At 33.9% G+C, this 26,675-nt stretch overlaps 1 protein-coding gene across 2 annotated transcripts in view; it reads left to right on the top strand.

The window, feature by feature from the left end:
- The window catches only part of CDH8 (cadherin 8), a 359,018-nt gene that overhangs the window by 315,325 nt on the left and 17,018 nt on the right, over window positions 1-26,675 (top strand). For both annotated transcript variants that reach the window (XM_012781565.2, XM_012781533.2), the window contains exon 11: window positions 26,215-26,466. In XM_012781565.2, coding sequence (XP_012637019.1) covers window positions 26,215-26,466 — 252 coding nt within the window. The remainder of the gene's footprint in view (window positions 1-26,214; window positions 26,467-26,675) is intronic.

Below are 26,675 nucleotides of genomic sequence, written 5' to 3'. Positions count from 1 at the left end.
TGAGGAAATTTCTAATTATTTTTGGATGTTTAGTCATGGCAAAGACTGCAATGAAGTTCTGATCCTTTTATCCCTGGACGTATTCAAGCAGACGCTGAAGAGTCATTCAGGTGAAATTATAGTACTTCAGGAACGGAAGTAATTAGAGCCATTAGAACTTGGAGATTTATTGTAATCAACAGTGCTGCTCAACAAGTGTGTCTAGTTCACCTTCTAAGGAAATAATAGGACTGTACTCTTAGTCCCTTTTAAGTTACAATGGTGTGGTTATCTGATTCACTTTAGCCAATGAAATGTGAGAAGAAGTGAAATGTGATACTTCTGGGCTGAAAATATAATAGAAGCTTCAAATACTCAATGATAGGCCAGGTGCAGTGGCTCATGCCTGTAATCCTAGCACTCTGGGAGGCTGAGTCAGGAGGATCACCTGAGCTCAGGAGTTCAAGACCAGCTTTAGCAAGAGTGAGTTCCCATCTCTACTAACAATAGTAAAAATCAGCTGGGTGTGGTGGTGCATGCCTGTAGTCCCAGCTACTTAGGAGGCTGAGGCAGGAGGATAGCTGAGTCCAAGAGTTTGAAGTTTCTATGAGCTAGGCTGATACCATGGCACTCTAGCCAGGGCAACAGAATGAGACTGTGTCTCAAAATTTAAACAAACAAACAAAATACCCTCAATGATTTCTGATTTATTTAAGATTTTGATCCCTGCTTTGGCATGGTTTTAAAGGAATTTGTATGTCAATGACAAATAAACATATGATTAGAAAGAAAACAATGAATTGTATCTTACTCTAAAAATAAATATTGATTATTTGATATGAAATTTGTGCCTCCCTCTTAATCATTTTGTGATCTTGAATAAATAACATACTCTCTGTCTAAGCCTTTATTTTAAGTTCATTTGTAGTGGACATTAAAAATCACCTTTTGCAGAACACAGTAAATGGCACAGGTCTGTTAATGGCATGGTCTGTTTAGAAATGCTTTTGTAAAGATTGGTCCATTGGTATATAATGATAACAACTTAATATATGAAAATAACAATTATAGAATATTAAATGCAGATTTTCCTGATAATGTCTTATCTCAGAGATTTGACAATGGATACAAAATATGATTTTGGCTCTGAACTAGTCTAGATCATATGGATATGACTAACTAACCAACACATCTTAAGAAAACAGAAATTGATTCTTGCTCATTGTTTATCTCAAGAGAATTGATCAGGGGTTGGGATATGGGGACTTTGATGATCCAGGCTTTATCCCAGTGTGTACTTGGGATAACTCTAGCAAGAAAAAATGGGACATGGGAAATAGCTTCTATTAAATTTTCGGTCTGAACGTGACACACTTCACTTTTGCTCACATTTTATTGGCCAACGCAAATCAGATAACCACACCATTCTAACTTAAAAGGGACTAAGACTGCAGTCCAACTATTTGCTTAGGTGAGCTAGATACACTTGTAGAGCAGCAGTGTTGATTACACTACATGTCCAAGTTCTAAGTCATAATGCTAGAATATCAAAAGTTCAGTACCTAAGTCTATTAGTGCCAGTTTATAAGTCATCTCCACCTTATGAAAAGTGGTTGGAGGTAAAGAAGCCAGTAAAAGTCAGTAATAAGGACTGCTTTAGAGGTTTTTAAGCTTGCCAGGGGAGAGTATGAGGGCATGATTTTCTGCAATTCATATGAGAGTAGGAGAGTTCAAAGAGTGCTATTAGAAGGTATTAACATGGCTTGGGGCTTCAGGGACAAATAAAGTGATATTTGACACACAATCGAAAAACTAAAAGCAAGTAGCTAAATGGGTCTCTATCTCGTGACAGAGAAAAGAGACAATAATGTTGAGAAGAAATTGTAGTTTTATCAGTAGCAGACAAGTTTGTATATTAATATTAAATTCAGAGGTAAACTGCAGCTGGGACTGGCTGGTATCAGGGCAATAATAGATAGGTGTGCTGGTATAGAGGCTGAAAATCCAGCTCAACTGTATCTCCAAAGCCAATCACATTTTAAATTTTCTAGGGTTGAGGGTTGTTGCAATTCATCCACCAATATGTGGTACCATTTTCTAAATTATATAAATGTGCAGTGAACCATAAGTTTATCTTAAAAGAAACCTCAGCCTTAATAGGGCAAGGGGAATAGATGGGAAAAGTCTAAAAGCTGAGTTCAGGACTTTTTTAACAAAAGGCATCATTTACATTGAACAAATTAAAGTTGTAGGTTGCCAATGAGACAGTCTTTGAACATATGAAAAATCCCAATAAGGAAAAGTACCAATAGTTTTTATCTTCCTTTCATAGGTACCAGTGACAGGTTATATAATACTTATATCAACCATGCAAGACTTATATATACCTTTTTCCTCAATCTGTGTGTTCCCTGAGACAGATCATAGAGATGTTATAATCAGATACAGCAGATACCTAACTAAAAGAGAAAATAAAGTGGTAGACAGAGAAGACAAACAACCCACTTTTCCAGGCTATCTTCCAAGCAAAACCAAGCTTGGGGAAGGCAGATGTTTTTAATTAAATGAGTTTGAAGATTTTTTTAATGAAACCTTTTCTTGAGGCATTAGTAACCTACAATAAACACTCTTTTTTAAGTGCACAGTTCCAAAAGTTTGACAAATGTATACACTATGTCACTATTACCATAATCAAAATGTAGAACACTTTTTATCACCCTACAAAGCTCCCTTATCCCTCTTTGCAGTCAATCCTTTGCATACATTTGGCAGCAAGCAGTGGGGGAACTTCAAGGGGTGCTGGAAATGTTCTACATCTTGGTAAGCATAAGCATTTTTTATGTTCGGTATTATGTTGTCCATGAATAAAGACAGTTTATATCTCCCTTTTAATCTGTCATTCTTTTTTTTTTTTTTTTTTTTCTTGACTTGTTGTTCTAACTAGAACCTGTAGCAGAATGTTGAAAATAAAAGATGAGAGTGCAACCCGGTTTGTTGCTGATGTTCGGGAAAAATATCCAGTTTTTCAACATTAAGTGTGAAGTGCTCCGGGCGTGGTGGCTCACGCCTGTAATCCTAGCACTTTGGGAGGCCGAGGCGGGCGGATTGCTCAAGGTCAGGAGTTTGAAACCAGCCTGAGCGAGACCCCGTCTCTACCAGAAATAGAAAGAAATTAATTGACCAACTAAAAATATATATACAAAAAATTAGCCGGGCATGGTGGCACATGCCTGTAGTCCCAGCTACTCGGGAGGCTGAGGCAGTAGGATCGCTGAGCTCCAGAGATTGAGGTTGCTGTGAGCCAGGCTAATGCCACGGCACTCACTCTAGCCTGGGCAACAAAGTGAGACTCTGTCTCAAAAAAAAAAAAAAAAAGTGTGAAGTGTGATATTAACTAAAAGGTTATTTTCTTTTTTTCTTTTTCTTTGTGAATGACCTTCAACTAGTTGAGAAAATCCCCTTCTATTCAGTTTGCTGAAAAATTTTTAACATGAATGAATGTTGAATTTTATTAAATTTACCTATTAAAATGACCTTCTGACTTTTCTTCTGTATTCTATTAATCTGATAATTAATTTTCAGAGTAAAAAACAAAAGAAAACTGTATTCCTCTCAAAAGTACCGCTAGGTAGTGTTAATATCATTTTTATAGTATGTCTTCTTGCTAAATTGACCTTTTCATTATTATGAAATATTCTTCTTTATCACTGGTAATATTCATTGTTGTAAGATCTATTTTGTTTCACATTAACAGAGCCACTCCAGCTTGTTTTATGAATAGTGTTTTTCTGATTTTTATATTTTTTTATTTTTTTTACTTTTATATGATATTACATGTTAACCTCTCTGTGTCTTTATAAATTTACAGTTAAAATGATGTGGGGTTTTTGGTTTGGGTTTTGGTTTTTTTCCTTTGGAATTTACATCTTGTTGAGTCTTTTAATTCAGAGATGTCATGTCTGTCTTTTATTTAAAGATTTAGTGTATTTATTTATTTATTTTTATGTAATATTTGCCATTGTGAGTTTTAAGTCTATCATCTAAAAATTAGTGTTTACTCATTTGCTCTGTTTTATTCTCTCTCTCTCTCTCTCAAACTGCCTTCTTTAGGATTAATTGACATTTGGGGGCTTCATGTTATCTCTTTTGTCAATTTATTATGAATAACTCTTTTATGATTATTAATATTGTCATTGGTCTAAAACTTATATGTGTCTTTAATTTATGAAACTCTATCTTCAAATAGTATTATTCTACTTCGTATATAATGTAAAAATCTTATAATGATATATTTTTTTTACTCTGTAGCCATCCTTTTTGCTTTAATTGTCTTCCATTTTATTTCTCTAAATTATAAAGCTATGACTCATGGTTATTTTCAATTTAATCAATCTATGTTCAGTTAAAAACTTTATAAATGACAAACTATTATATATCTTCAGTTAACCACATATTTACCAATCCTGGCACTTTTTGTCTCTTTGTATAGATTCAGGTATCTATCTGGATTAATAGAGGCTGAATAACTCCCTTCAATAAATCATGCAGCACAGGTCTGCTGGTGAAAAAGTTTTTCATTCTAGTAATTCTTTTTTTTTTACTTCAGCATATCACAGGGGTACAAATGTTTAGGTTACATACATTGCCTTTGCCCCACCTGAGTCAGAGCTTCAAGCGTGTCCATTCCCCAGATGGTGTGCACCGTACCCATTAGGTTTGAGTATACCCATCCCCTCATCCCGCTCCCACCTGCCTGACACCTGATGAATGTTACTACTGTATGTGCACAGAAGTATTGATCAGTTAACACCAATTTGATGGCGAGTACATATGGTGTTCACTTTTCCATTCTTGTGATACTTCACTTAGTAGAATGAGCTCCATCGCAATTCATGATAATACAAGAGGTGCTAGATTATCATTGTTTTTTGTGGTTGAGTAGAACTCCATGGTGTGTGTGTGTGTGTGTGTGTGTGTGTATCACATATTTTAATCCACTTATGTATTGATGAGTACTTAGGCAGTTTTCACACCTTTGTAATTGTGAATTATGCTGCTATAAACATTTGAGTGCACATGTCTTTTTTATAGAATGTCTATTTTTCCTTTGGATAGATGCCCAGCAATGGGATTGCTGGATCAAATGGTAGTTATACTTGTAGTTCTTGAGCTATCTCTATATTACTTTCCACTGAGGTTGTACTGGTTTGCAGTCCCATGAGCATGTATGAGTGTCCCTATCTCTCTGTATCCATGCCAATATTTATTGTTTTGGGACTTTTTGTTAAAGGCCATTCTCACAGGAGTTAAGTGATATCTCATTGTGGTTTTGATTTCCATTTTCCTGATGATTAGAGATGTTGAGCATTTTTTTCATGTTTGTTGGCCATTAGTCTTCTGTTGAAAAGCTTCTGTTCATGTTGTCTGCCCCCATTTTAAATGGGGTTGCTTGATTTTTTCTTGCTTATTTTCCTGAGTTCCATATGGATTCTAGTTATCAAACCTTTATTGAATGTGTAGCATGTGAATATTTTCTCCCATTGTGTAGGTTGTCTGTTTGCTCTCCTCATAGTTTTCTTGGCTGTGCAAAAGCTTTTTAATTTGATCAGGTCCCATTTATTTATTTTTGTTGTTGCTGTGATTTTCTTTGGGGTCTTCTTCATAAATTTTTTCCCTAGCCCAATGTCTATAAGAGTTTTTCCAACATTTTCTTCTAGAATTCTTATAGTTTCATGCCTTACGTTTAAGTCTGTTATCCACCATCAGTTGATTTTTGTGAGGGGTTAGAAGGTGCAGATCTTGTTTCAGTCTTCTATAGGTGACTCTCCAATTTTCCCAGCACCATTTATTGAATAATGATTCTTTTTCCCAGTGTATGTTTTTGTCTGCTTTGTCAAAGATTAGATGGATATATGAGGATGGTTTTATATCTGGGTTCTCAGTTCTGTTCCATTGGTCTATGTCTCTGTTCTTGTGCCAGTGGCATGCTATTTTAGTTACTATAGCCTTGTTGTATTGCTTGAAGTATGGTAAATTAATCCTCCCTATTTGTTCTTTTTGCTTAAGATTGTTTTTTCTATACGGGGTCTTTTCTGGTTCTATGTAAAGTGTAGAATTATTTTTTTCTAGATCTGTGAAAAATGATATTCATATTTTATTAGGGATTGTATTGAATTTGTAGATCACTTTGGGTACAGTTATTTTTCTTCTTCTTTTTTTTTTCTTTTCTCTTTTTCCTCCTTCTGAATATCTGATTGTAAATACATTAGACCGCTTGGTATTGTCCCACAGGTCACTGAGGAATTTCTTTTATTTGTTTTGTTTTTGATAGCCTTCAAAAGAAAAGTTTCTGTGCTATAGTTTGGATAGTTGCTATTGCAATGTCTTTGAGATCACAGATCTTTTCTTTGCAATGCTTAATTTGCTATTAAGGCTTCCACCACAATTTTATTGCAGATTTTATTATTTTTAGCTATATAGCATCCATGTGTTTTTAATACATATTTTTTCATTTTTCTTATTTTATTTATTTTCCTTTAAATACTTCAATACACATTTACTAGCTCCTTTAAAATTGTCTGAGTAGTCTATCGACTGTCATTTCAATGTTTCTGTTAGCTGATTTTTCTCTTGATTATAGTTCATATGCTTTTGTTTTTTCACACGTCTTGTGATTTTGTTTGAATTTGAGATACCACAGCTGTTAGTCATCAGGTATCTGGATTTTGCTATAGTTCTTATTACCTGATGAGTTTGATAACCAGCTCTAATCTGTTTGAGGCTAGTTTTTAAAAATATTTAGGGCCAATCTAGAATAACAACCGTTTTGTAGGTTTAGTTTATCCCTAGGCTTAGGGATATGTTTCATGTTTCTTAGGGTGTATTTTTCTTGTTTCTCTACTTAATGACTTATGTACTCAGAGAGGTTGTTTCACTGTATGTCACAATTCAATTATTTCCAAATCCTATGATAGTCAGAGTAATTGTTCAACTTGGAGTACCATAGTAGGTATTTTATCTTCAGTAGTTGTTCTTCCCAGGACTCTTGGGGTCTCACCCTAAACAGTGTAGTTTAATCAAATTCCTTAAACTCTATTTTCTGTAGAGCTTTCTCCCCTCTGCCACTCACTCCTGTAAACTCCAGCAATTTCTCCATTTCCAAATCTCCATCTTTGTCTCTTCAGCTCAGCAAAACTATGATTTTCTACTTGGGCTTTGCTTGAGTTGAGAAACTTTAAATTACATTAAATGATACTTTCTCAACATTACAATGTCTCTTGTCATTAAAACTCACTGACAAAGTTGAAAAATGTACTCCAAATATCTTTGAAGTACAGAAAAGAACAATTCTATTGTGTGATATTGAATAGCTCTTGATAAAAAAGAGCAAATTTGCTGTATGCATGAGTCATACTTATTATATTAATTCAGTAAACTGTTAAGTACAATAAACAAGCAATAATAATGCAAGTTGAGACCTACATGTTACAGAATATTGGGAAATTTGGGAGGAGAAATGTTGTGTATTCATGTTAGAAAAATCTTGATTCATAATTAAAGAAAGAAGAATTGGCATATACCAGACTGTTTTAAAGAAAGAAGCTAGTAGCTCTTCACTGATGAATGAAATGCATCCTGAAGTGATATGGATGAAATTTCCCAGAGAACACTCAAATTTTCCCCTTAATAGTTGAAAATTTGTGTTGCCAGTCAGTAGAGACAAATATGTTTGAAAATTCCATGAGGAAGGAAGAGGAAGCATCAAGACAAAAATAAAGAGATAGAAATATATCAAACGATATCAATGATCTTGGGCTGAAAAAAAAGCATAAACATTAAAATAAGAGAGATAATTTTATACTATTTAACAGCACCTAGTGTGCACACAATGTACTGCTAAACACTAGAGATATTAACAGATGTAAACATTCACCTAACAGTCTTTTTTCTAGGAATCATTATCTCTAGAGAGTTTCAAAATCTAGTTCAGAACTGTAGCATCATCCTAGTGGTTTTGGCTTTTTCTTAGGTGATGCAGAAAGATGTGAGATTACATAAGCTTGTCTTTGATTAAGATCGTTTTAAATCAAAATCTGGATTACCCAAACCATCAGCTGATGGATTTACACTGTGTTAGGTGGAAAATTTGTTTGAAAACTATATTATATTGCTTCTGAATATTGTGAGGATTTCATATTCCATTTTGAGAACTCTTCCGCAATATGAATCTTGAAGACTCTCTACTTTTTCTTAACATATATATTTTTAGTTATTTATAACTTACTTAACAATGTAACTTGAGGCTTCCAAATAGAAATTTATTGTAAAGAATGAAAGTATGAAATCTATACATTCTTAAAAGACTGCAGCCTTTTGCTTTATTTTAAATATAAGATATCTTACAGAAAGTAATACTAAGTACTATTTATTTCAAGTTTTATTAAACACTTTGCACAAGAAAAACCCTGAAAAAACACTTTAGACAGAATAACATATTTCATCCTAAAAGACTTTCTTATCCTCAGTTTCTTAATTAGTGATTTGAACACAGTAAGATTACCTGCTATGACCTTGGAGAGATTATTTAAGGGTGCAACCAAGTCAGTAATAAAACTGGAACGCATTCACAATTCTGAATGATTCCATTGCCAGGGCATTATCTAGTATAATATTCAGAAGGATTCTGAAATATGCATCTTAAAGAAATTGCACCTAAGATAAGCTATTCAGTAGTCAAAATTTTTAAAAGGGAACAAATCCCCTAAACTTCTACTTGTTAAGCATACCTCTATGACCGTACAATGTGAAGTATTTGATGGTAGGTATCTTCGAATCACTGCCCAGTGCCAGGAAGTGGCACACATCCATTGTCAGCTGGGGTTGGCAAGCTTGGAAAATCAAATATCATCTAGAGAATATTTTAAAAGACTCATCCAAAAAATTCTCTTTTATAAGAAAGTATTAAAATGAAATCATGCATGACTTCAAAATGTATTCAGATTTCTCTACAGTGTCTAACAATAGGGAATTTTATCAGATTACATTTTCAATAAAAAGAGTTTGAATGAGTTTGATGTGATTTCTGTTTCAATCATAAGGGTGACCTACACAGGTATCCTTTTTTTTTTTTTCAATCATTTATTTCTGCTCTCTCTATCTGTATTTTAACCTGTTAATATGTGGGTGAATTTGAGGAAAAGCAAATCAGTTTGACCTTTAATGTAAAGTCATTTTTGTGTGATCAAAACAGTACTATTTCCAATACTACTAAGAATGTGGATTTTAAGATTCAAAAGCACGTGTCATTCTCAGCAACCTGGGAGGAATGATAATGTAACCACTGCTTGAATGATAATTTTATCTACATAACTGCCTTCCATCCTCTTGCCTTCACTGTATATTAAGACTTCTGTCCAAAGATATATGTTTAGCCAAGCTGTTTTAATATAACATATTAAACTTTAAAACGATTCAAGGACAAACACTGGACTTCAGCTCACTATAGGATGCCACATTTTCTTGCATCATTTCCTTCTTTTTTTCTTTTTTTAAGCATCTATTTTACCAGTAAGCCAGGAAAGAAGGAATTATGCAGGAAAATTGCTATCGGCTGCTACCCCTGCTGGATTACAAAACCCAGAGCATAATAGCTTCCCCAGTGGAGTCTCTGACTGCTTGGGCCAAGCCATTAACCGCTGCTAACACCTGAGGGAAGAAATGAAATAGAGTCAAATGGCTCTCAAACATCCCAGAAGACCTTTATGCAAACAAAATTTATTTGAAATGCAGATGCCCAGGGCCCATCCCCAGAAATTCTTGTTTAGTGGATTCATGGTAAAATTCAATAATATGTATTTTTAACATGCTCAGATATTTCTATCTGAATTATCGTATGAATTTTCCGCTTGGCTTATATTTGTATGAATATATGGTCAGACACAAATGATAATTGAATGGACTTGAAATTTGGAGTGTCAATGTCAATCAGATGCAGTAGTCCCTCCTAATCCACAGTTTCACTTTCCGTGGTTTCAGTTACTCACAGTCAACCACCATCTGAAACTATTAAATAACAGAATATCAAAATATCAGAAATAAACAACTCATAATTTTAAATTGTACGCTGTTCTGAGTAACATGATAAAATCTCATGCAGTCCTGCCTTGTACCACTGAGTAGGTGAACTATCTCTTTGTTCAATGTATCCAGATCCTTTAGTTACTTGGTAGTTGTCTCAGTTATCAGATCAAAAAAAAAATATATCATATATAGGGTTTGGTACTATCCAGGTTTCAGGCATCCACTGGGGGTTTTGGAATGAATCTCCCACAGAAAAGGGAATACTACTGTATATCAGAGCCTGGTATATAATAGGTGCTTATTTCTTTTCATTTTAAATCAAGACATAATAATTGTATATGTTTATGAGATATGCTGTGATGTTTTGAAATATGTATATATTTATAGGCACTTATTTTTTTAAAAAATTAATGTAATAATAAATGCAAGACAGTGTGGTATGCTTCTCTCATTGCATGCTATTTGTGTAGGATAAGGTAGGTTTGGACTTCTCAAGGCACAGCTTGTCATTTTGAGTTTCTTGTTACATATTTACTCACATTCACTGATGCCTATTATGCATTTATTCAACAAACCAATCAACACCATTATATTTACTTTCCATTTACTTTATAATCAAATCTCCATTACATCTCTGAATTAGATACTCCCAGTTCCTAAGGCTATTTGCACCTATTGCTTCTTCCATAAGAGAAGAAGTGAATTTTCAGCTAACTACTGAAGAATGATGGGACTTTCATTGATAAGGAAGATGTGAAATTATTGGATGGAAGAGGAGAGATGTATAAAATTATACAGTTACAACAAGTAAGAAATATAATGAGATTGTTGGAGATGGGAAAGAATACGCAGTCCTCGTTATTAATTCGATGCTTAAGAGATTGTATTTGTGACATATGGCATCCAGGAGGACATGCGCAAGAGGTAAGTGGAAGAGGAATAAGGCTAGACTTTTAGAAAGAAATATAGTCTGTTAGTTGAAATCAGATAGTGAATCAGAGGTTCCAACAGTTTTCCATGAGGTTAGAGAAAACGCTGAGGAGATAATTCTATATAGTAGAAACATGGGAGGTACAGGGAAATGAGAGAATTATATTCTTTGTATTTTACCCTAGTAGCAAACCAGACCTTTCTTTTAAATCCAGACCATATGCCACTTCTCTTTCTCTTTCTTCCTTTCCCCTTCCTTCCGTCCTTCCCTCCTTCCTTCCTTCCTCCCTCTCTCCCTCCCCCTCTCCCTCCCTCCCTGTCTCCCTCTCTCCCTTTCTCTCTCTCTCCCTTTCTCCCTTTCTCTCTTTCTCCTTTTCTCTCTTTCTCTCTTTCCTTTTCTTTTCCTTCTCTTTTTTCTTTTTTTCTTCCTTTCCTTCCTTCCTTCCTTCTTTTTTTTTTTTTTTTTTTTTTTTTTACAGAGTGTCACTCTGTTACCTGGATTAGAGTGCAGTGGTATCATCATAGCTCACTGCACCTTCAATCCTTCAATCCCCTAAATTCAAATGATTCTCCTGCCTCAGCTTCCCAAATAGCTGCAACTACAGGAATGTGCCACCACACCCAGCTAACTTTTTTTTTTTTATTTTTTGTAGAGACAGGGTCTCACTATGTTGCTTAGGCTGGTCTCAAACCCACACCTTTCTTAAGACATTCTTTCATTCATATCCAATGATAGAGATTTAAATCAAGGTACAAATGGCATAGTGGACCACAACGTGTTTGAATAGAGAGAGAAGAACAGGGATCACAATTAAAGAATGACCCATCAACTGACTGATATTTTGACTAGTTAGAGCCTATTTTCTCCTTCTGGGTCAGAAGTTCCACGATCAGTAATCATATCTTCACTTACCTAATCATCCATTTGTTCATTCAACAAGAGTTAATTAAAATCTTACCATAGAGACTTCTATGTAGTGACACATTACAGACAGGGATGCATGTACTGAAAGGGTACAATCTCTGTATCCGAGGATCTTACCATTGGTGAGACAGAAAAACAACATACTCCACGGCATTGCGCCATGCTGTGCAGGATTTGTGTTGAGGAAGCCTTTCCTCTGCCAATGATCTTGTAGACAGTAGATGCTGAATGTCTTGTAGACAGTAGATGCTGAATAACTGAGAGCAGAATTGATTAAATGTGCCAGAGTGGACTTGAAAGAATTAAGATGGAGGTATGGGTGATGGCAAGGAAAATTTGATTTTTACCATATTTGGTGGCTTGCCTGATGAAGCAATATACCTTATTTTCATGTGTGTAAATGCAAAATCTTAAAGGAGACCATGAGATTCAACAAAATGATGATTTCCAGAGATATTTTACTACCTTCAAATTAAAGCAAGTTATTTATTTACATGACAAACTACCTTTGCACTGTACTTTCTTTCATATCCTCAGCTCTCCATTCACAATATTTAAAGATTTGAATATCTTACACACACTGCGTACTTCACTTAAACTGCAATTTTAAAGCAATCTTATTCTCTGCCTCAACCACCATTTATATCAAAGTATTTATAAACACAAATCTGTAGTCTCCAGTGCAAAATAAATTAATCTCTGACTGTCAGTTTCTTACATATTTAGAAGCATCTATTCAGTCAGTAGAGATGTGGCAGAGAAGTCACTCTCCTGATGATACAAGCTTTCTAATGTCTGGATATTTAGCCACTATTAAGTTGTTTTCTGAAATTTTCACAAGAAATTCCACTCAGGACCTTGGTGTTTGATTGTTTTGTTTTTTCCTTACGTGGTTTGTATGCTAAAAAATATATTTTTATCTGCCTGAATAAATTCAAATAGATAAAATGTTCTGTCCAGACCTATTGATAGTTATAAAAAGCTTAATATTTTCATTCAAACAAAATAGAAATTGGTTCTTGGTGTAGTTTTAACTTGTGTGGGTTAGTTAATGCAGGCATTCTTCAGATAAAATGAAACTAATATTCATCTTCACCCCTCAATCCCCAGTGCCTGGAGTGGGATGAATCTGCCCTTCCTCTGAGCATTAAGGGATTTGCAAAAGGTGCATGGAACATTTTGAGAAAGAGCAAGCATGCTAATTAAGAGCAGGGGAAAAATCATTAAACACACAAGACCTTGGGCAGGGTGATCAAATCTAGCATGGGACTTGGATTCTGTGATACCTACATTCCTCTCTGGCCCCAAAATTGATCATTCCTGCATAATTAATTCATGGTTATGCTTTGCTATGCTGTGCTGTGTTATGTCGAATCTCAAGATATGGGATTTAGATCTATAGAATGTTGTATTATATATCTTTTTAGTCCTCTAAAAATACTATACTCGTGTCCACCTTTACCATTTAGTTTTTTCATTGTCTCTGATAAAGCTGCCATGGCATGGAAACACTTCCCTCCATGTACTTTTTCTTTTGTTTGTTTGTTTTTTGTTTTTCTTGAGCATTAATAAAAGCTTCTTAGATCCCATGTTCTCTTGCTTTTTGAGTTGATTTTTGCTAAGGTGTCAAAGAGAGATTGTAGAAAATATATTGGAGTAGGTTGCAATTCTTAACCTCCTGCTGAGACACCTTGAGCAATTCATATTATCTTTGAAAAATCTTGTTCCTCATAAGTAAGATAGAAATAAGAATGCCTTGTGCTGCCTCTGTAAATCATAAATGTATTTAATAAGAGTTGCTAATTGTATTCATATTCTAGGGCTGCCATGACAAATTTCCAGAAACTTGGAGGCATTCAGCAAAAGATACTTATTCTCTCAGGATTCTGGAGGCCAGAAATTTGAAATAAAGGTGTGGACAGTCCCCGCTTCCCTTCAGAGATGCTAGAGGAGAATCTATTCTTTGCTTCTTCCAGCTTTTCTTGGCTGTAGGCATTTCTTGGCTTGTGGCCACATCATGCCAATCTCTGCCTGACTGGTCTCATTGTTTCTTCCTCATCTCTGTGTCAACTCTTCCTCTTATGGAAAACATGTTATTGGATTTAGGGCCCACTGGGTAATCCCACATGAACTCCTCAACTCAAAATTCTTACTTGCCCTCAAAGACTCTTTCCCAAGTAAGATAACATTCACAGATTTGAAGAATTAGGATGTGGGCATCTATTTTGGGGGTCACCATTCAGACCACTACACTAATATTCTGCCATCTACCTTAACACACACGTGAACATCAAAAAACAAAAGGATGGAGATAGTAAGTATTATCTTTCATAGACATAGTTCCACTAAACATCATCTTCATATGGTATTAAAAATATTTTGAATAATTTTAAACTAGTTTATCTAGCTTTTCCAAACACTTTAGAAGTTGCTTACATTTCATAGGCCCCTTGTTGAGCCCTGGGTTTTGCAAAGTGAAAAGCACAGACCACCCTCTGTGCATTTTCACTCCAAACTGACAACCGGGCAGATGGTTTTAGAACTCTAGTATTAGATGGTTATAGTACAGAAAGAGCCCATGGAGTGTGTTTCTATGTTAAAAATGTGCTATTTCATTCTATGTTTAATTGTACTTTGCAAACTAAACAGTAAGTTTAGTTTTAGTCTAGGAACTTCCAAAAGAATCCACAATGATGTTTTGTTCTGTTTCTAAAGCCAAAGTGGACCTTGCTTCCAACATTTGATGGCTAGATATACTCTATTATTAAATACTAGCATATTTGGTGATGCGTCAACCCTCAAATATTGAGATTACTCATGTCAGGTGGCATGATGGACAATCTAATGAGAAAAGAAAAGACAAAACAGTGACAGATAAGTTAATGATCTAATTAGGTGGCTCAGAATGTTCAGCTGTTTGTGGCAGATTTAGTATGTTGGTACACTTCCAGTGAATTATGTAGGAACTTCTGAACAAAGTCTTGGTTTTTATTAATTCATTACAGTGTGAGTGTTTCCAACAAGACAGTTTTTAAAGTAAAAATATATAAATGAAGTGTGGACATTATAATAATTGCCTCATATTCTTAAATGTTGGAAACTGCTTTATGTATATCCTTCTAATATGCTGAAAGCTTGTGGATTTGGTCTCTAATGCTTTGGTAGTTTTTTATAAATCAACAACAGACACAACACAATGATAAGAACTTAATTAAATCTCTTGCCCATACCCACTACACACAGTGACACTTTTTTCCCTTTGTTTTGACCTTCCTACCATTTTCATTTCATTTGACTTGACCAAGAAAATTTGAATTAAATTTGCAAGTCAAATGTCAGGAGACTTTTCTCAAAAAGGCACAATATCTACTGATATTTTCTTCATCTGTTTATTTTTCATAAATATTTGCCTGGCAACTGCCTTCATTAACACTGGCTCCTTTTTCTTCTTGTTTGCATCTGAAAGGACAACCAAAAGCCATAGCGCAATGATTTTAAATGCATGAAATCTAGATCAAAGTAAAATTTCTATATCAGAGCAACAGAAAAACTATACTGAAACAAATAGAGAATTTCGATATGCCTTGCCTACTTTATTTTATCCAAAAATAGACAAACTTGAAGGAGAATGAGGTACTTAAAGAATAACAGTAATAATAATCATCTTATTTTATTAAAAATACAAAGAAGAATGCAGTAATCATACCGTATCCACAAGGAATATGTTCAAGGATCCACAGTGGATGCCTGAAACCAAGGATAGTATTGAACAACATATGTACAGTACGTACTATGGTTTTTCAATCTGATAACTGAGATGGCTACTAAACGACCAACAGGTAGTGAATATACACAGCTTGGATACACTGGACAAAGAGATGATTCACATCCAGGGTGAGACTGAGAGGGACAGAGTGAGATCTTATCACACTCCTCAGAACGGTATGCAATTTAAAATTTATGAATTATTTACTTCTGCCATTTTCCATTTAATATTTTCAAACCATGGTTGAGTGTGGATAACTGAAATCACAAAAAATGAAACCATGATAAGGAGAAACTACTATAACTTCGAAGAAAGGAAGGAAGGAAGTTAATACTGTGGGATAAATTACACCAATAAAATTGAAGATTTATCCAGATAGGCACAGAATTTTTATATTTTCATGGCATATGCAAGGTAGTTTTCATTCTGAAAGGTTTTCTTCTGGCTTGTAGGTGGCTGCCATCTGCCTGGGTGCTTACATGAGATCTTTGTCTGTCCAGGAAGAGAAAGAAAGAATGCAAGATCTTTAGTGTCTCTTCTTATAAGGATACTATTCCTCTAGGATCAGAACTGCACCCTTATAGCCTCATTTAACTTCAATTATTTCCTTAGAGGTGTTATCTACAAATACAGCCATATTGGGGTTTATAGCTTCAACACAACCATTTTTTCAACATTCAGTCTGTAATAAATACCACCTTATTTACTAAAGGAAAAAATTCTTATGAGGATATTAATGTTACGTGAATGAATATCCTTTGATTTCCAACTCCAAATGATTCATAAACTAAATATTATATCAATAATCAAGAAGACATTTATCTTAAATTAACCATATAAAATACTTATTCAATATGTGTGCCCCTCATTGAATATAGAACTAATGCATCCAATTTCAATGCAGTAAAAGAGAATTCTAGTGTGTACCTTTTTAACATGATGGTATTTCCAATAGTTTAAGATAAGTTTTTTTTTTTCTCTCTGAAGACTTTTCTGTTTGAACCTAAGCATCCTCAGTTTATTGCTCACATTTCTTGATATGAAGCATACCCGAAAAAAAGGCATGGAAACCATCAATATCTCTCTTAAATTTTTATATACAACCCCAGGATATATATTCTTTCCAATAGCCTGAAATTGAACTCTCCCTCTGCTTTATTGGAACCATATATAACCCCCCTATAACAGATAACATAAAAGGAAATGAATATGAGCTCCACAAACTATAGCTTATGATTAGTCATTTATTTATTCAGTAAATGTTTGCTGAATACTCATTATGCATGTTAAATTGGTTATTTGTTCCTTGGAAGTTTCCTAGTTTATTTCTGTATCTCCAGTGTTTATCTTATGTTCATTACTATATCATTTCTTTTTAACAGTGTTTTAATAAAATATAAAATGTTTCATAAGATCATACAGTTAATTTATCTGCAGAGATTGGGGACAAAATGTGAGGAGATTATTTACAAAGAAGTGACATTTAGACATGGATATCAAGAAGGCATAAATATTCACAATTCAAATTATGGCTAAAGAAGGGTAGAGAGATCATCAGGCAGAAGAAGGAGGAGATTATGAAACCCCTGAGGAAGAAGACGTTTGCTTTGGGAAAGCCCAGGGTGGATTAGACATATAGAGAAAGGAGAGTGACAGCTCATGAAGCTGGAGAACTAAACAGGGGTTGGATCATGCTGGCCTTAGAAACCTAAATTTCTCATCTGTAATAGAAGGATAGAAATTTCAATTGTCCTCTCTCTCTCTCTCTCTCAATAAATATAAATGCACATACATATATAGATATATTGATAGATACTAAAGATAGATATGGATATATTCATCTACTGAGAGACTAAATAATATTCCGTTTCTATTCGTATAATTTTCCTAGAATAATATGTTTACTGGATTTGTTTTTTATTCAGTAACAGGAGTTCTTGTAAGATTAGATGGATGGATAGATAGATAAATATATAGACAGATACTCATTGCCATTTCATTTTCTGACATTGTTCAACATTTCTCATTTCTAATGAATCAGTTAGGTATTCATTTCCTTAAAACTAAAACTGCCCCAAATAAAAGTGGGTTAACAATGGGACCAATGGCATGAGGGTTCCTGCTCTGTGCTAAGTCTTGTACTAAGAGTAGAGTTGTGACTAAGGCAAGTCTGCCTATCAGGCCTTATATTGAAGTGAAATAATACATACAAATTTTATTTAACATTATCTATTCTCTTCTATAATTTCAAGAGACCACTGCATAAACATTCTAAGAGATTAATTTTAAGATGACTGCCTTTGGCATTGCCTCTTATAACTTCCAGTAAACGCCTAACAAATTATCTTGAAAAACAAAATTACATAATCTAAGAAGAAAAGTAAATATTTTTATTCATAATCAATCTGTTTTCAGAATCTGAAAGTTCATACCTAATGGCATAACTGTACTATGCTGTCTGAAATTACGCAAGCCTATGTACTTGAAAAGCATTATTCTTCATTTGGTCTCTACTATTTATTTGTTATATGCCTTGCATATCTCACCCTGGGAGAAGGAAACTCTACTTTATTACAACGTTAGGAATATTGTCCTTTGAGGTACGCCTTGTGCTATTTGTCCACTTTAAATCCCCATAAACATCTTTCCTTCAACTGTCAGTCATAAACAGAAACAAATGGGTGTGGAGTATGAACAAGGTTCTGAAAACAAAATAATCCTTCTTCCTTGAGGTAATGCTCACAAGTAAAGAATTTCAAGAGTATGAGAAAGCAGGAAAATCCCTAATTGGAAGAATTAATGGAGAATATAAATACAGTTGTTTCTTGATATACACTGGGGGTTGGTTCAAGGACCCTGCAGACACCAAAATCCATGGATGTCCAAATCTCTGATATAAAATGGCATAGTATTTGCATATAACCTATACACATCCTACTGCATATTTTAAATCATCTCTAGTTACTTATATTACTTAATACAATGTAGATGTTATGAAAATAGTTGTTATACTGTATTGGTTTTTAATTTGTATTATTTTTATTGTTGTATTTTTTATTTTCTATTTTTTTTCCTAAAATATTTTCCATCTGTAATTGGTTGAATCTCTGGATAGGAAACGTGCTGATATGGAGGAAGGCCAACTGTAATTGAATATTTAACCTATTAAGAATATCATCAAGCCAGGTGATAAGATTAAGATATAATTCTACCTCAATGCAACACAACTGCACTAGATGGAACATTAGTCTACCCAGATGGATATTATTCTATCCTAGAGAATGCCAGTTGCTAATGGTCCACCCATTTTTTAAAGTAGATTCTATCAAGATGTTCTTCTACATTTTGGAGAACTCTGTTGTTATATATTCAACTTCAAGAGATTTACGTGTGTATGTGTATGTGTATATACATATACATATATATATTTAATCACACAGTTTATATGTTCATGGGTTTCACTGATCATTTCCTCTCTTTTCTCACATATTTTCCAGTTCTAAAAAAATTTTTTTGCGTTTCTTCGAACAAATTGTTATCAGGAAATACTTTTCTGTTTACTATGATCAAAAATATAAAACAAACGCAATAAATGCAATAAGCAGGAGCTGAAACTATAAGGGGAGAGAAGAAGCTAAGATGCAGAGACAAAATAGAAACATATAAAAATATGAAGAATTGAAAAGAAGGTTTTTAAATCATGTGGTAATAGAATAGAAGCCAAGTTTAGAGGGAATGTACAGCTGAACCACTGTCCCTTATATCATTGCCTTTTCCTTTTGCATTATTGAACAGCAAGTAAGACAAAATATTAAAATAAAATGCAAACCAAAGCCAAAAAACACCACTGATCATCTTACTAAATTGTGAAAGTCAAGACCATTGTTCTTCATTAAAAAAATTAGGACCAAGGTAGAAAGTTTTTTTATAACTTCTTGTACTCAAAATTGTGTTAGAGGTTCTACTTAGTGTATTAAGATAAAAAAAAAATAAAGGAAAACAGTAACACATGGAAAGGAATAGATAAAATCCTTTATTTGCAGAGAATATATGACAATATAGAAATACTCAAAACATGGATAAGATATATTTTTCTTTTCTTTATTTCATTAGTTTGCTCTTTAATCTTTATAATTTCCATTCTTCTGATTGCGTTAGGTTTACTTAGCTCCTCTTTTTCTAATATCTGATAGTGGAAAACTGCAATCTTTCTGCTTCTCAAAGAAGAAAACTATGAAGTTAAAACTATAAATTTACCTCTAAGTACCGCTGTAGTTGCCTCCCATACATTTTGATTTGTTGCATCTTACATTTGTCTCATAATGTTTTTCAAATTTCCTTTTTTCTTTATTCTTGGATCTATTACTTATTGAGAAGTACATTGTTTGATTTCCATATATTTGTGAATTTCCCCAATTTTTTCTTCTTATTGATGTCTAACTTCATTCGATTGTCAGATAACATATTTTGTATTATTTCTATCATTTTACACTTAAGGAGGTTTGTTTTATTGTCTAGCATATGATCTATATTGGAGAATGTTCCAAGTGAACTTGAGCAGAATATCTATTCTGCTATTGTGGGGCAGAGAGTTCTATAGATGTCTGTCAGGTATAGTTAGTTTATATTATTGGCCAAGTCTTCTATCTCCTTATTGATTTCCTGCTAGTGATTTTATCCATTATTGGACTTGAAATACAAGAGTGTTCAGTTATTAGTTTTGAATTTCTAGTTATTATATGCTCAATAATACATAATGTACATATTGTTTTATATGACTGCTTTATAAAATGGTTAAGATAAAAAAGGAGAAAACTATGCATTTATACTGTTTTTATAATTACATAAGTATCTTTATGCTGTTTCTTTTTTTTTTAATGTGGAGTTGAATTGCCATCTAGGGTCATTTACTTTCAGACTGAAGAAGACTTCTTTTAGTATTTCTCATTAGGAATGTCTGCTAGTGACAAATTCTCTCTGTTTTTTGTTCATCTGAGAATATCTCTCTTTCATATATATATATGTATATATATATATATTTAAGATAGCTTTGCTGAATATGATTCTTGGTTGATAATTTTTGTCTTTGAACATTTTTAATGTATTATTCCACATCTTTCTGGATTTCATTGCTTCTAAGAAAATTCAGCTGTTAGTTTTATTAGCAGGGTTCCCTTGCAAGTGATGAGTCGATTTTCTTTTGTTAACAAGGTATTCTCTTTGTCTTTGACTTTCAGTATTTGAGTCTGTTTTTGAATCTCTTTGTGTTTATCTCCTTGGTATTTGTTGAACTTTCTGGATATATAGACCAATGTTTTTTTTAAAAAAAATTTGAAGTTTGCAACCAAATTTTTCTGTTCCTTTCTCCCTCTCCTCTCCTTCTAGTATACTCATTGCAAATATGTTGGTATACTTCCTGGTGTCCCACATTTTTCTGAGACACAGGTTTTTTTTTAATTGTTTTTCTCTATGTTCTTTAACTTAGATATCCTCTATTATTCTGTCTTCAAGTTCACTAATCCTTTCTTTTGCCAATTCAAGTCTATTATTTAGCTACTCAAGTTTATGTTTCATTGTCACTCTCTGGAGCATTTTCATTTTGCCAGTTTTTTTTTTCCCCCTCCTATGTGTCATGCTTTCCTGTTTCTTTGCATGTTCATAATCTTTTGTTGGAAACTTGACATTTTAGATAATATTTTATAACAAAACTAGGCACTACCATCTTCAGGCCTTGTTACTTTCATTTGCTTATTTGTTTAATGACCGGCTGGATTACTTTAATGAAGTCTATTTCCCTCCACTGCAGTATTAAAGCTCTACCATTCCACCTCAGGGGATCTCAGCCCTGGCTATGCCCACAGTTACTCTAGAATAACAGCGGTTTGGGTGGGGCAATCTTTGACTGACTCTCTTTCCACATCCAGCTGCTAAGCTCCTCTAATTGTCACATTATTCCTGATTTGGGTTTTTTTTTTTTTTTTTGAGACAGAGTCTCACTATTTTGCCAGGGATAGAGTACCGTGGCATCAGCCTAGCTCAGAGCAACCTCAAACTCCTGGCCTCAAGCAATCCTCCTGCCTCAGCCTCCCAAGTAGCTGGGACTACAGGCATGTGCCACCATATCTGGCTAATTATATATATATAATTAATTAGAAAACTATATAATATATATAATTAATATATATAATTAATTAGACAACTATATATGTATATAGTTGCTAATTAATTTCTTTCTATTTTTTTAGTAGAGACGGGGTCTCGCTCTTGCTTAGGCTGGTCTCGATCTCGTGAGCTTAAACAATCCACCTACCTCAGCCTCCCAGAGTGCTAGGATTACAGGCATGAGCCACCATGCATGGCCTATTCTTGTATTGTCTTTTACACTGTCCTATGACCTAATTGCTCGACAGATCAATCCAATCAAATTTGATCTCCTTTGAAAAAATAGTTTCCTAGGTTAGTGATTCAGATTTGTTCTGACTCAGGTGAGCAATAAAGGCTCTCTCTTTCCCAGGTTCTCTGCTCCACTGCCCCACCTCTGCCACTCCCTGTGCCCCCCTCACCCCCAGCAAAATCTATGAGCTATTGGCTCTTGTGCTGGGATGGAGATCATGGCATGTTCCTCTGAGTGACACCTGTACCTTAAGATGGAGCATAAAGTATCGGGGACAATAGTCTCAAGTCCTTTTAGCTTGTTTCTCCCAATGTAGAATGGGCTGGAGCAAGGCAACTGAGGATCTACATTCTTAGAGGAGCAGTGCCCATGTAGAACCTCTATCATATAAGTAGGAACTGTGAGGAATACAAAGATCCCCCTATCTTTTGGCCATACTGACCTGGAACTTAACTTCAACAAGTCACCAGGAGTAGAATGAGAATTTCTGATGCCTTACCTCTCCCCAGAAAATAATCCTCCAGCTGCTTGCTTTGGGGAGAGGGAGCCCTGTGTTCTTGACTAAATCTATTGAGTAAAGTTCCCATCTCGCTAAAATGGGGGAGGGAAAGGTGGGAGTGGTCTTTGTTCATACACCACAGAATCTCACCATTCTTCCCAGGCACTAGTAGATTTTCTTGAATAATTGTTTATTTGCTGCTTGCCTCCAGAATAATTTTCAATTTTTTTTTAAAAATAGTTTTTCTTGTTATAATTTTTGCCAGTTTCACTGCAAAGCACATCTGTGGAGCTCCTGATACTATCATGCTGACATAGAATTCTCTGATGAGATATGTTCTTATAAGTAAAAGGAAAGTCTTAGAAGATTGCTGAAATTAAAATCAATGCATAAAATAATTATATCTTATACATAGCAACAATGAGTTGAAATATAATTTTAAAGATGTAACTAATTTTAAACAAGCTTTCTATGGCAATAAAATAAAGTAGCAATGATAAACTAACAAACAAACATGTGAAAATCCCTTATAGCTAAAATAAAAACATATTAATGACACATATTAAAGAAAATAAAGAAACTATGATCTTGATATAGATAATTGATTATTGTAAAAATGTAATTGTCTTACAATTGGTTTATATATTAATATCATTTCTACCAAAGTTCTTATAGGAATTTGCATAGAATTTGACAATTTGCTTCTGTATTTGTTAGAGAATAGCAAATGAGCAAGAATAGCCAAGATACCCCTAAAGAAGAATGTGATAAGAGAAATACTCTAAAATAATCAAGGTTTATCATAAAGTTTTCATATATACACAACATGGTATTAATTCATGGATAAAAAAATAGACTATTGGGACAGGATAGAAATGTCCTTAGAAAAGATGAAGACACACAAAAATCTGATTTATGAGAGTGTGAGCATTGAGGATCAGTGAGTGAGGGAAAAGTTACTCCATAATTAACTTGAATAACTCAATTATTAGTAGAGAAAACAATCAATTTCATATAAAAACATAAATTAGAAAGGTAACTTTATAAATATTTTTATATAATTAAGAATCTTAAAAACAAGGCTTGTAAACACTAATACAAAATAGTGATAAAATTGACTATATAAAAATTAATATTTTTTTAAAAAAATTCATGTTTATTTAGTTTTATTTTAAAAAATTTAGGGCATACAAGTGTTTTTTGTTATGTGGATAAATTGTATCACACTGAGGTCAGAGCTTTCAGTGTACCTGTCTCTAGAATAACGTACATTGTACTCAATAGGTAGATTCAAAATTAAAAATTTTTGAAATAAAAAGGCACCATAAAGATTTTTAAATAATTAACCACAACCACATAGCAAATGTTTGTAACATAAAAGATTAAAAAAATTATTCCAAAAACATCAATTTGAACTGTGTAAAACTGCTGATATTTTATAGTTTTTGATGTGTACAATAAAGATAATTTCATTTGACATAATGAAAGAACTCAAATAAATCAATAAGAAATACAAACACCAATTAAAAAGTGGTTTAAAAAAAGATGATTAGACAAATAGGGAATTGATATTGCCTGGGGCTTGCAGGTAAAATTTTACAGCAAAGGCTCCTAGACATCCTTTACTCAGTCAACAGGTTCCTAAATGTAGGAAGAGGAACAACACATGCAAATTCCAGAATTAATAAAAATAAAAATGAGTATGAATTTAGTGGTAGACCGACCAATGCTTTTCTAAGTAATAAAGGACACAAATATATGCAAATTATAATATTACTAAAATTAATGTGAGCATGAATTTACTGTTAGACCCACCAATGTTCTTCTAAGTATTAAAGGAGATAACTTTGTTCTGCAACAAGCAATATTCCTGCTGCAATTTCTAAATTATCATTATAGACTGTTTAAAAAAGAATGTGCAAAGATAGTTTCTCATATAAATAATGTCAGCCAAAAAAGACAAAAGCTTCATTGCAATTTTATTAATTGCATCTTGAAGAACAATTCCCATTTTCTGTTTTGAGCTATGGTACATAAAATCATCCACAAATGTTCCTTACACTAATTAACTGTACTGAAACTTGTCATGCACTTTCTGCAAATATAACGCAACTATATATTCTTGGTTTTGAGATGATGTTCCCCTGCTTTTAGCTTACTTCTAGGTGGTGGAAATAAAGATTAATGGATCATTTGGTATATCACTGCTTAACTCCATTAGAAACCTCTTTTTGCTTTTCAAATTACTATATAATGAGGCACAAACAGAAGAAATTTAAAACAAAATTGTTAACTTAGAGTGCTTTTTTCTGCTTGACTTACTAGCAAGGCATTATAGGCCAGTTTATATCCTAAACAAAGCAAAAATAAATATAACTATGTATCTGTTTTGGGGAATGGCTACAATTTTTTGGAAATCTTAGTATATAGTACTGTATGGTACAGGAGATTTAAAATTTTTTACTTGAATTCATCTGAATGGAATGTCTGTCCATCTCTTTGAGTATTTTGGAAACCAGTGGGACACTGATGACCAGAAATTGAAGAGCAATAGGTTAGAATCACTTCTTCAATATACAATAATGAGGTAGCTCAGTGTTTTGAGGTTTGTAAATTTGCCAATATTTGAAAAAATCCCAACTGAAATAATCATTTTGCCCAAATAACACTGTCCACAATAACCAAAATTGTGGGGGTTTTTTGGCTATAATATCAGTATGAGAAAATTAGTGTTCCCATTTTGAGTAAATATATGTCTTTTGTTAATCAAAATGAGAAGATAGATTAATAATTAATATATACAATGTAGCTATAGTTCATTCGATGGGGATGAATGACAACAAAGATTTCATCTTGGTGGTGAAACTTTGAGAATGGTAGAGCTAACATGGAACCAATTACTTCTTACTGACCAGTTTTGCTTTGAATTAAGTTTTGCTTAAATGTCCTTAAGCGTTGGTTTAGATAACCAGTATATAACTCCATATAATTAATTGACATGTGCAAAATGGAGCACTTTCTCTTAAAACTTCTAATTTTGTTCTCATTGTGTAACCACTATAGGTCTTTTCCACAAAATTTTATTAATAATTATGTGGCATATCTCCTCTAATGGGCAATAAATGGGGCTTTTGCTATATCTTAATATGAAGGCTCTAGGCCAGGACTGACTCTTTATTAGATATCTGTAGGAGTCAACTAAGTACACTGTTTTTCATGTCACATTGTCCTGCAGTCTATCTTATAGAGCTTCTCAAACATGGTTTTCAAATACGGTAACATTCTATCCAGTCAACTTTGCTTATCGGGCTAAATGAAAGAAAATTAAGCTCACTTATGTATTTATGGAGACTTAGGATAATGCATGTCTTCTGGAAGGACATTTGAAGATTCATTTTTATAAAAGGAATATTTTGCATTTATAAGGTGATGGCAAAACGCCAAGAGTTCATCATGGGACCCCATTTGTTCAACTTGTTATGGTGTGGATGTTTTGGTCCATGCCAATTGAAAAAGTGGGAAGAGGGGAGTGGGGAGATAGCCTGAATGGTCCAGTGTAGATTTATGAACTAGGAAAACAAGTGTTGTTTGGGCAGCCATTTCGAAATGATGCAAATGATTGTAACCTTCACTTCTTCCAGATAATTCTCTCAGCATTTTGGCAAAGCATAATGGATTCAACCGCCAGAAGCAAGAAGTCTATCTTTTACCAATTGTAATCAGTGATAGTGGAAATCCTCCGCTGAGCAGCACCAGCACCCTAACCATCCGTGTCTGTGGCTGCAGCAATGATGGTGTTGTCCAGTCTTGTAATGTTGAAGCTTATGTCCTTCCCATTGGACTCAGTATGGGCGCCTTAATTGCCATATTAGCATGCATCATTTTGCTGCTAGGTATGTATTTCCTTCATTGCCTAATGGTCGCCATTTTTTTTTCTGGTTCATAAATGACTATAAGTAAGGACAGCAAACTCTTACCTGGCCAGGTTTCAGCATTCTTTTGAGGAAGAGGGACTTCCTTTCCTTCTCCGTGTCTAGAGATCACTAAGAAGAGGTGAAGAGAAAAAGGGTTGTGACAGTAAATATCCAACTGGGGAGGACTT

The sequence above is a fragment of the Microcebus murinus genome, chromosome 20 (genome assembly GCF_040939455.1).
Source record: "Microcebus murinus isolate Inina chromosome 20, M.murinus_Inina_mat1.0, whole genome shotgun sequence".
Lineage (NCBI taxonomy): Eukaryota > Metazoa > Chordata > Mammalia > Primates > Cheirogaleidae > Microcebus > Microcebus murinus.
The sequence above is the reverse complement of the archived record's forward strand: the minus strand, read 5'-3'. Positions and strand labels throughout refer to the sequence as shown.